General features: G+C 42.7%; 1 protein-coding gene across 1 annotated transcript; it reads left to right on the forward strand.

The window, feature by feature from the left end:
• The first annotated feature begins 1807 nt into the window (after positions 1-1807).
• pcnx4 (pecanex 4) lies at positions 1808-10606 on the forward strand. The gene is made up of 11 exons (XM_044374396.1): positions 1808-1974; positions 2936-3709; positions 3818-3997; positions 4753-5291; positions 5418-5518; positions 5847-5969; positions 6434-6794; positions 8500-8603; positions 8684-9789; positions 9886-10072; positions 10215-10606. The coding sequence occupies exons 2-11, from the start codon at positions 3012-3014 to the stop codon at positions 10464-10466; spliced, it is 3651 nt and encodes a 1216-aa protein (XP_044230331.1). The 5' UTR covers positions 1808-1974; positions 2936-3011; the 3' UTR covers positions 10467-10606.
• Positions 10607-11178: the final 572 nt, after the last annotated feature.

Consider the following 11178-nt stretch of genomic DNA (forward strand, 5'->3'; position numbering starts at 1 on the left):
TGTAACTTGACTGTACTTTGCCCAATCTGCCCCAAATTTCATATGCTGGATAAAAGTCCAGGCCTGGAGACATCTGGTGACATATGCTCATATTGAGTCATAGTCACAGCGCCACCTACTGACAACAGGAAGTCGATCTTATGTGAGAAACATCTGATTTACATGAAATTTACATGGTGTGGTCTACACGATATACAGCAACATGACGTATAATTAGTGAGTGCTCTCTTGTGCCACATAGAGGACACAGGAAGTGATATTTAACTCCTTCATGCAACGTCCGATATTCATGAAAATGCATATGCATGTCAGGTGACCTCTACTACATGTATTGCTGCATTAATGACCCACTTGTGTAGCACCGCCCAATGGCAACAGGAAGTGTATGTTGCAAACTTCCTTTTATTTACATGAAATTTAAAGTGTGTGATCTACATTTGATATGCAGCAACATAATGTACATTTGGTGCATGTTTTCTAGCACCACATAGTGGACACAGGAAGTGATAGTTATCACCTACATGCAATATCCAATATTCATGAAAATGTATATCTATGTCAGTTGCCTTCTGGTAAATGAATTGCTGTGTGTCAACTGACCTCCAGTTGCGATATCATGGCTGCTGCTACCTCCGACAGGCGTGAGGTGTCAGGGCCTGTCCATCGCTTCTTGCAGCTTTAATTGCATTTGTGTTTCTCCTTTAATGACTCTTAAGTCTTTATTCAGGTAGATATTCTTCATCAGGCAGCTGTAACAAAAACGGAGCAATTATTTTGAATGAGCGGTGCTATGGGAGGATTATAGGGTGCAATACATGTTGTTGTGACTGTCGGGCTTTTCTGTTGTTATGGTTTATTGTATCCTACACAGAGCAGAAATTGCTTTTTCAAGATGACGAGAAAACACAACCTCCTGCCCACCCTTATCCCCTCAGCCACAATGAAGAATAGCAACAACAACAAGTTTAATCTCCTTTGCTCTAGATTATTGTCTTTTGTTGTGTTGATATTGTGGCCTTTTTAGTTGATCACTTCATGATCCTCCTTTTTGCCCTTCTTCCTCCTAAGTAAATCAATATTTTGAGGAGGCAGACACTTGGCCACAATCACTTTCATTATATTGAAATAATAAAATACTTTTAGGATTTGCTCTTTTTGTATTAAGAACACAATAACAAGGATTTAGAATGTAATATTAATATTTCTAATCCTATGTCATTTTAGGGGGTCAACTAAGCGCATTAGATTCAGGATTTAAAGATGCTGGCAAGTGCCAAATCAAAAAATTATTTAGAATAAGGAGGATAAACATCCTTGTGGGATGTGTCATTTGGTGTAATTATAATTGCAAAGAGTGATGGTCTTTTCATTGTTCAGTGGAAATCAAGTTGGAGTGGTAAAATCTTGTTTGTTGAGGAGGGGTATATGCCCTTTTATTATCTATATGGTATGTCAACTCTGCACAATACAGTTTATAGTGGAGCTATTCTCTACGACTGTGTATGAATGTGATTCACTCCTTATAAACCAAACACATTTTTATAGTCACTATTTTTGGCGCTCCTTGAGTATTTCTGTAATGCAGCACTGTGAGACTGTAAATATTCATGATTAAAAATAATGCCTTTTTCTATTGTTAATGTTTGTAATAGTAAGTGTGTGTGTGTGTGTGTGTGTGTGTGTGTGTGTGTGTGTGTGTGTGTGTGTGTGTAGTTATTGAAGGGACGGGGTTGGGCGTTTAGGAGGCGGGGTTTATAAGTTTCCGTCCAATCAGAGACCTCGCTCTCCCCTTGTCTCCACTGTCATTGGCTATAATCTGTCTGTGTCCATGCCGATGTGTGTTGCTTGGCTTTCTAACGGTTAGCTAACCGCTAATGTTGATGCTTGCGATTTCCGCCTGTTTCCACACATTATTACCTATATCGTCAAATATCACACAAAGCGTGTCTGCAGTCGGATATTCTGCTGTTAACGGTAAGTTTATGGCACACCAGTGACACTGCAGGTCGCTGATATTTTACCTGTTAGTAACAGCAAGCTAACGGATGGTCAAACTGAAAAAGACTTGCTGGCTTCGCTTGCTAACAATAATATAACGTTAGCTAGCTAAGGTAAAGAGACAATAGCAGAAGCAGAAAGGACCAGAAAAACTATTTACTTTTCTCGTTTTACCTAGTTTGGCTGTGCGAGGGAGGACTAGCTTTAACATGTTTGCCCACGTAGTGCTGCTTGTGTGTTATGTTTTCATGGCAACTCAGTAGCTGTTGCTCCTCTGGATGAACCCAGGTTACTGATGGATCCTTTGTTATTAAAACTGACCGTCAAAAGCACACCTAGTGCATATAATGCCAACAATAAATTCAACAATCAACCCATTCACGGAGAGTTTCGTGGATGTTGTCATAACGATTTGTATTTTTTTCTTTTAACGTTACCAATATCTATTGTTTTCTCACCTATCAACCGATTAAGAATATTAGTCCAAGTGCATATTAATTAGGATTTTCAGACATGCCTGTGCAGTGGTAGTTAGATGGTTTTGTAAAATTATAGTCTGACAGCTGTAATAAGTGACTTTGATACTTTGTGAGAAGTTCCCACAAATTCCCAAATCACCCAAATATAGGCAGCAAAAATATTTGACATCCTATTGCTGTTTGAAACTTTTATTAGTCACTTTTATTGTAGCTTGAGTTTGTGTGATGGTAATATATGTCCTTTTTCATCTTAACTCATTATTTTCTTTATATTGTGTAATCTGTGTTATTAAAACTGTAGCACTTTCAGTTTCACTATGACTGAAAAGTCTGGTACAAATTAAATGTATTATTATACTTCTTATTATTATCATTGCATGATGGTGTATTTGGTGCATCTCAAGTTTTCTTGTAACAATTATTGTTCCATGCCTAACCAAAGGTGTGCTTCATTTCAGATTTCGCATTGTCTCTGGGATGATGAATGGAAACCCTCCCTCAGCTGTGTGGAGATGACCTGCCACCCTTTCGGGAATGGTCAGAATGGGGCCAGATGTGCCCCTTCTAAATGAGTATAAGCAGGAGTTCTTCTGGAAGCGCTTCCCCCAGACAGTGTTGGGGGGTCCACGCTTCAAGTTGGGCTACTGTGCCCCGCCGTATGTCTATGTCAATCAGGCAGTCCTTTTCTTGACACCATGGCTTTTTGGGGGCATTGGTACTCTGCTCTGCCAGCTGCAGCTGCTTCAGGAACTCCACGCCGCAGTGCTCTCTGGTATGCTTATGTTCGGGGCTGCAGCGGGTGTCCAGGCCCTGGCATTGTACGCTGCACGGAGGAGTGGCACAGTGGAGAGACTTGGTGCGCCCAACATCCTAGTTGATGAGGAGGAAGTAGAATTTACCCACTGTGTCAGCCCAGAGACAGTGCGATTCATAGCCCCTGGGAAGAGGTTTGGGCTGAACATGGTGGTGCATACAGTACTAGCTGGGGTGCTCTGTGGCTTCGGGACATGGTATCTGTTCCTTGGCAGATTGACTGCTCTCTACGGCAGCATAGGTGTATCCCTGGTAGTCTTTGTCCTGAGTTGGGTGACTCTGTGTATAGCAGAGTATTCCCTCATTGTAAATACAGCCACAGAGACAGCCACTTTCCAGGCGCAGGACACTTATGAAATCACCCCACTAACCCGGCCCCTCTACATTTTCATTTTCATTGCTGTGGACTTGGCTGATAGGTGAGCCACTGCTACATAATTATCTTGTCAATTCTTATAGCATTCTGCTGTATTTTATCATCTAAGAAAGTGCTGCCATAACACTGTCAATCTCTTCCTCTAATTTAGGTTCTCAGGCCCTGTGCCCGAGCTCCAACTGGCCAGCCAGGTTCTCCACGTGCTTTTCTTCTTCCTACCTCTGCTGTGGGCGCTGGGCATACTGCCTCCCCTGGATGCCCTGCTCCTCTGGGGCATGGAGCAGGCTCTCGTGTTTGGATTAGGAGGCTCCCCCATGTCCAGCAACCTCAGGTACATATTGAAATTAACAGAATTACAAAGAGCTAAAAAATAATAAAAAAGTTGAAAATTTGAAAGTAGTAATGTACATAAATGGCCACAACATGTTTCTAAATGACACCAGTGGCTCCTTCTTAGTCCTTGAGATTAATATAAAGAATCTCTGGCTATGATGAAGTATATGGTTGTATTTGTCATGTCATATATCTAGTATGCTGTATGTGTCTGTGCAAGCTAAATATTTAGATCATAATTAATAGTGTCAAGACAACAATCACCATTTTATTAGTTTTTTGAAGTTCTGGTATTAGTACCATTGTAACACTAGATCTTATTTTTTCTATGAAGTTTATTTATGGCTATCATTTCACCATGAACTTTTAGTTCTGATTTCAAACATAGTATTTTATTAGATGGCACTTGTCTATCTAAAATTTTCCTAAAAATAGCCGCCTGTCTCCTTTTGTCTGTGGTATATCTGAAATTAATCTTTCTTGCATTTCCTGTACTCTTACTCCATGTCTCTTGATTACTTCAGTACGCATTGCCTTAGCTGAATATACTGTAATTCCAATCATAATGTGAGTCTCACATCTTGATGTTCAAGTCCGAAGCAGCATCTTTAAAGTTTTTACATCAGCTGTTCAAGCGAAACATAATTTTTGTGCATTCACATATGGTCACATTATGTGAGAAACCAATCCTGATCAGATTCTATCATCAGTGTGTCATCAGCCCTGACTTTTTCTGTCTGCTCTGTCCCACAGGCTGCTGCTGATGTTTGGCGTATCCGCTGGCGTAGCTGTGTGTAATTACTTTATCCCATCAACGCTGGGTGTGGTTCTCTTCTCCATCTCTACGGGATTTCTCTTGAGCCTGGACCTCAGCCAGGTTGGCACACTCTGCAGAGGCTCCAGGGCAGCGTGTGGGGACCGTGGGTTGCGTAGAGGAGTGTCGCCACCTCCTCCTCCCAGTTCCTTTGGGTGGAATCTGGGCTGCGGGGAGCTGCTTCTATATTTGAGCCTGCTACTGGTGGCAATGGCAGGGGCAGGGCTGTTGCATCACTTCCTTGGTTCAGCTCAGTCCCAGAGCTTGATTACTGGACCCCAGGCTCCTGTCAGCTACCTCCTCCTGGTACTCTTCTCCCTCTGCTGGGCTCTCAGAGAGATCCAGGGGGCTTATGTTTTTGGAGGGGTGTTGCTCAATCCCTTGTACCCTAAAGGCATGTCCAGTGTGCAGACTTTCAAGCAGAGGAACAGAGGATTGTTCATTGCTGCAGCAATCAGAAGAGTCCTTCTTTATCTTGGTGAGATTGTTGTAATGTTAATTTTGATGTTTTCCAAACTACACATCTCTCTCTACATGAAAACAACAGTGTATGTGAATGTGTTGTGTCTGTCACCAAGTACTTACAGTGTGTTTATCTTCACAGTGTCTCCATTTGCAATGATTGCTTTCCTGTCCATGGACAAATCCCTGCAGCTGCTCCATAGGGCTTCTCTCAGTGTGGGATTCACACGAGCCTTTAGAGTGGTACGCACACAAAACACTCTAGCTGACAGCTTTTATTAAGTATCAATGTGAACAAAGCATGCAATTACAATAAGGACTTTGTTTTCTAACTCGGTGCAGATTTGCCACAGAACTCCTGTTCAAAAGAAAGCTGAAACAATACTAATGGATTATTGTCATCTTTAAATACAGTGTTATTTTTCAGCAAGATCATGTCTGTTTTTGCTTTTGCAAGATTTTAGTTTCAGAGTTTTTTTTTTTGTTTGTTTTTTTCAGCTTAACATAAAACATGCGTGATTTTTGTGCCTGTGGTGCTCAGCACAGTGGTTGGCTCTTTGTTGATGTGCAGGTGTGGCAGAACTCAGAGGATGCTCTCCTCCAAATGGCTGTGGTGATCTTGGTGCGGCTCGCAGCTGGAAACAATATGCTACCAGGGTGGGACAACCTGGGCACTGGAGTTCAGCTCCTTCTGGTGAGGTCAACATAACGTGTTCCCTTATCTCAACACATAAGACCCTTCCATACTATATATGTGCTATATATCATATCTGCACAGGATTAAAACTGACCAAAACAATGCTTCTACATCACCCACATATGGTATATTCACATATGGCATATGTTTCTCTCTGAATATTACTGTTCATGGAAAATTTGAGTATGGATACTGTTACCACCTTCATTTTTCTCCAACCTATCAAAACGTTTTCCAACTTACTGTACATTTATAGCTTATTAAAAAGCCTTTTTTAATAAAATATAACATATTTGTTGCAGTAAAATAGTGTATGCATTTAAAAACAGACTTTATTTTGCCAAAAATTGAGTTGTTTTGCAGATAAAATCACCAAAACATACATTTTATTACACAGATATCAGCTGATAAGATCACATGGCAGTTTAGTATAATCAGTAATGTCTGCTTGTGTGATCCAGGTTGGCCTCCTGATTGACAGACTGACCCAGTTCCTGGCCAAGCTAAAGTTCACCCTGACTGTGTTGGTGACATCTTGGACTGAGAAGAAGCAGCGCCGTCAGTCAGCTGGAACTCTGCTGGCTCTTAACGCTTCCCTTTGTCCGCTGCTGCTGGCAGTGGTGACCCTATCTGCCCTGCTCTCTGCCCCTCTGCTGCCCCTTTTCACGCTGCCCATCTTCTTGGTGGGGTTCCCCAGGCCTCAGCGCAGTTGGCCAGGCCCCGTAGGTACCGCCTGTCCTTGCCCGGACTCCATCTTCTACCAGCAGATGAGTGGAAGCCTGGCCTCTGCTCTGAGGATGGCCTTTGCAAGAGGGTCACTGGGTTAGTTGTCCGTGCCTTATGTCTTTTCTGTGATGTTTTTTGTTTCTTTTTATTCCTCAAATGTTCTGAGTAAAAAGTGTTTCTATAAATCTAAATTTCATGTTTCATTGTAGTGTTTGGTTAGTGTACGCCAGAATATTTTCACATGTATTACATCTTTCCAACAAAGTTGGACTGCTAATAATTAGTTGTTTTTATTACCAAAAATCTTTTTTATAATCAATTAATAACTTAAAATATCAAAAAATAATGACATATGCTCAACACAGGTTAATTACTTAGTCTATTCCACAGCCTAAAAACCCAGTGTTACCACAAATGTTTGGCGTTTTTTACTTGAGTGCCTGAAATGATCATTTATCAGAATTTTAACTGATTATTTTAAGTTAATTGACAAATTAATCAAAAGTATCAGTACAGTATCTAAAATTAAATCTCATCAAACTTAATATAGATTCTGCTCTCAGTCACACACAGTATTTCTCAGATTTGTTGCTCTTTTCAGCCCCCAGCACCACAAACGCCATCTTTACAGAGCTCAAAATCATTAAAAAAAATATTTTCATTAGTACAGTATATTTTGACTTGTGCTATAATTGCAGTGACTGAACTTTCCAGTGGGCCAAGTAGGGACTGTATGTAGATCAAATAACACTGAAACATCACCTCATATGGTCTAACAGTAAGAGGAATGTTGTTGTGAGCAGCTCTCTGGAGTTACTGGCAGCAATGCGAGCTCGTATGATCCAGCTGAGCTTCCTGTCAAGTGACCCCAAAAAAAAGCTCTGATCTGTATTCATTACATCCAAATGTTTCCACACCATTAACCACGTAATACTCTTAGGCCAAACGGAGCTGCTTCTAGGATTTTATTCTGTGTCTCGATCAGGAGGGGGAAAAAACGGTGCAAGTAGAAAATCATTATTTATGGATTGATGATTCAGAATTAAATAATACTGCTGAAGTAATGTCGTCACTCAATCTTATTGTTTTTTTTTTCTGTGAGCTTGGGGGTGCTGTAGCTGTGATGTATAATTCAGAAAAAGAGCTTGTTAGGTTGATGCTCACAATCTAACGATGGCAGTTTGTAGTGTTCTTTTGCTTTGCTCACACTGGGGGCTGTAGAGCAGTGAGCAATGAGCAGGAAAGGAGTCTGCCCAGCATGTCACTTCCCATCATGAGGTAGAGGCTGGGACTATTCTGAGGCGTCGTTATGGGACATGACATTATCCTTGAGCCAAGCAAGCACTAGTCAACTTAAAACAAAAGGCTCCATCACCTTGCCACTGCGGTTCATCTGTGTTTGAATTAAACTGTCTGTCTGCTGTCTCCTGTCTTCAAAAATGAAAATCCCATGTTGGATAAAAGGAGTGAATTTTTAGAGACTAATGGAAATCTAAGGCCAAGAAGAGATTTAATATTTAGATCGCTGTGCAGTCAGCCAGTGAAAACAGTATCATGACCTTCCTTTACAACTGTGATGGTACATGTCTCACTGCAGCTCATCCTGTTTCCATGTTATCCACATAGTCAGCAGAGATGCACAGCTGATGCAAAATGAAAGGGATGTGCGCCAATAGTCCCTTACTTATTACATGATGTATATGTTGTGTGTTTTCCTTCTTCCTGGCCTCAATTTACATATCACATCTCTCTAACATGTTTGCTGCATGGATGGCTGATGATTTTTCTCTCCCTACTGTAGGTTCTTTAGCCCCAGGCTCTCATTTTCTGGGCCGCTTTCAGGACCGCATGGTATGGATAATGATCCTGGAGAGAGGATATGGCTACTGCACTGTCAACATTAAGGTATTTTTTCTGTTTGTATATTATAAATCAGTGCAATTATTCATAACAATATTTACACAGTTTGATGTGATTTGTTACAGGGTCTGGAGCTTCAGGAGACATCTTGCCACACGGTAGAGGCACGGAGGGTGGATGAGGTGTTCGAGGCTGCTTTTGAACGTCCCGAGCGGCTCGGTTTCATTCAGGGCTTCAACCTGCACTGGGGGAATGCTCTAACGCCTTGCGCCGCCCTTGCAGTGCGAGTCTACTCCGACGCCCGAAATGTGCTCTCCGGCATCATTGACTCTCATGACAACTTGAGGAAACTTCAGGATGACTTTCTGAAAGCGCTGGTCTGGTTGCTCCTACGATACTGTGTTCAGAAGCATAAAGGATTCCTGTGGAGCACTGAAGAAGGGCCAGGTGTCGGAGGCAGAAAGTCCCAGTCTTCACAGCTGCCCCAGACTACTTGCAACCAGCAACCGGAGGCTGTCATGGTGGAATCTAATGTATCTTCTCTCAGGTTCAGACAGGACAGCTCCAGCTTGACATCCTTTGGTGACTGGTCAGATGAGGATGACTTATTTGGACCCCAACCAGCCAGGCGGACAGTGGCATTAGTGACTGCAGAAGCCCAGCCTGGACACACAATGCTGCAGACGGGGGCCTCTCTTCCAGGCTCTGTGGAGATGGACAGTCTTTTTGAGAACATGGCTCTATCGGCCCTGCAGCCGCTGCAGCCTCTGGGACTGGGCATCGGGATGCCAGCAGTGGATAAAGGCTGTAACCCAGAGGTCTTCAGAGAGAGTCCAGGCTCTCTCCCTCATCTAAATTTCAGCTGCCCCCAGTCAGAGGTGTTCAATGTACCAACAGGATGGAGGACAGCACCGTTACTACCGTCCCGCCTGCTGCAGCTCAGGCCTTTGTTCCCCGAGGACTGGTTTAGGTTTACTTTGGGGCGGTTTGGGCCTGCTGTGCAGGGCGAGACCTCCGAGGACATGACCAAAGCTCTGAAGGAGGATGAAGCCTTGAAAGAGCTGCACGCTCAGGTTGCACTTTCATGTCTCATCTCCCTGGGGGCAGAGTCTGCCTTCACCAGCCCCAGTTACGTCTACAGGCTCTATTGTGGAGATGTGCCATGGACAGAAGGACTCGACTGGCTCTCTTCAAGTAAAGAACTTTACCAGCTTGCACTTCGGGCTTTCAGGTAAATTGCAGGTTAGGATTCAATCAATAGAGTTTATTTTTGCCAGAAGACCCATGATTTCACTGACTTCTGCACCTGTGATTTTGTTATTTCCAGGTTCAGTTTCAAGCTGCTGTTTGATCAAGCAAGCTTAGGGCCCATGGAGTCCCCTGAAGAGCTGTTCAGCACCTTGGAGGAATATGAAAGGGACTGGTACATCGGACTGGTGACAGAGAAAGGTTGGCATGACAGCGTCCTTCAGGAGAAACCGTTCCTCTTCTCTCTAGGACATGACCTTGCTATGGTAATTACACACACAAAATTTCTTTTGTTACCTTACATACAGCCCTCTCTTATTCAGTCATTGGCATTAAATTGAAATGATTTAAAATTGCAATTTAGAGAAGTGAATCCCAGGGAAATACAATATGACTGCTTGTTCACAGGGTACCTACACAGGGCGAGTCCTGTCCTTGCAGGAGCAGCTGGTGCAGGTGGGCCGTCTGAATGGAGAAGGGGTGCGAGGCCAGTGGGCAAACCTGTCCTGGGAGCTTCTGTATGCTACTAATGATGACGAGGAGCGCTACAGCATCCAGGCTCACCCCTTCATGTTGAGGAACCTAACTGTTCAGGCAGCCGATCCCCCTCTAGGTTACCCCATTTACTCCTCTGCGCCCCTTCACTTCCCCTGCCTCTGACCTTTGGTTTCTGCCTTTTCTGCTGAACATAACTCTTGAGAGGGAGGACGATGCTTTTCAGTCCGCAGCAAAATGTCCATTTCCAAGGTTAATGGTTGTTAGGAAATCCACGTGGACACTATAGCAAAGTCAAGAAAAGTTTTCAGTTTCAAAAGTTTGGGAGTTTTACTTTTGAAACTGCGAAAACACAAGTTCAGGAGTAATGTCTATGGAAACCTACTTTGTTTTCCACATTTTGACTTTTTGGTGCTTTGGTCCTGCATCATAGAGGAAGAAGCAGTGGCATCACCACTGTTCCCTGGAACAAGTTGCAAAATTCTATTAACAGACTCTAACTGACAACATGGTCTACTTCCTAGAACAGCACATTCAAGAAAATACATTTCCTTTTTTGGATCTTTTAAGCAGAATTAACCACAGATTGGTTTCCACAGAAGCACATACGTTTTGTGGTTTGCTTATTAATGTTTGTGCTTAAAAAAGAAGTGAATACATTTGCCCACCTCCCCTGTAGGACCCACCTGCTGAATACCTCTGGTTTTATTGTACTTTTTAGATGTCACAATTTTCAGGTGACCACCCCTCCATGTCCACTAAAAAGGGACAAGAAATTTAAATGTTTTGTTAAGATATCGAGGATGTGCCTTGGGTATGTCTTGCTGTATGTGTAAGGTGTTTAGTGCTATTGTTTTGTTTACAATTCACTTGTTTA

The sequence above is a fragment of the Thunnus albacares genome, chromosome 15, assembly GCF_914725855.1.
Source record: "Thunnus albacares chromosome 15, fThuAlb1.1, whole genome shotgun sequence".
In the NCBI taxonomy this organism is placed as follows: domain Eukaryota; kingdom Metazoa; phylum Chordata; class Actinopteri; order Scombriformes; family Scombridae; genus Thunnus; species Thunnus albacares.

What these genes read in the sequence shown, in the direction of transcription:
- pcnx4 (XM_044374396.1), top strand. Translation starts at nt 3,012, where the DNA reads ATGGTCAGAATGGGGCCAGATGTGCCCCTTCTAAATGAGTATAAGCAG. An exon ending in TCACACGAGCCTTTAGAGTG is followed by an intron (nt 5,519 to 5,846) that starts GTACGCACACAA and finishes GTTGATGTGCAG; the next exon opens with GTGTGGCAGAACTCAGAGGA. An exon ending in CTTGCACTTCGGGCTTTCAG is followed by an intron (nt 9,790 to 9,885) that starts GTAAATTGCAGG and finishes TGTTATTTCCAG; the next exon opens with GTTCAGTTTCAAGCTGCTGT.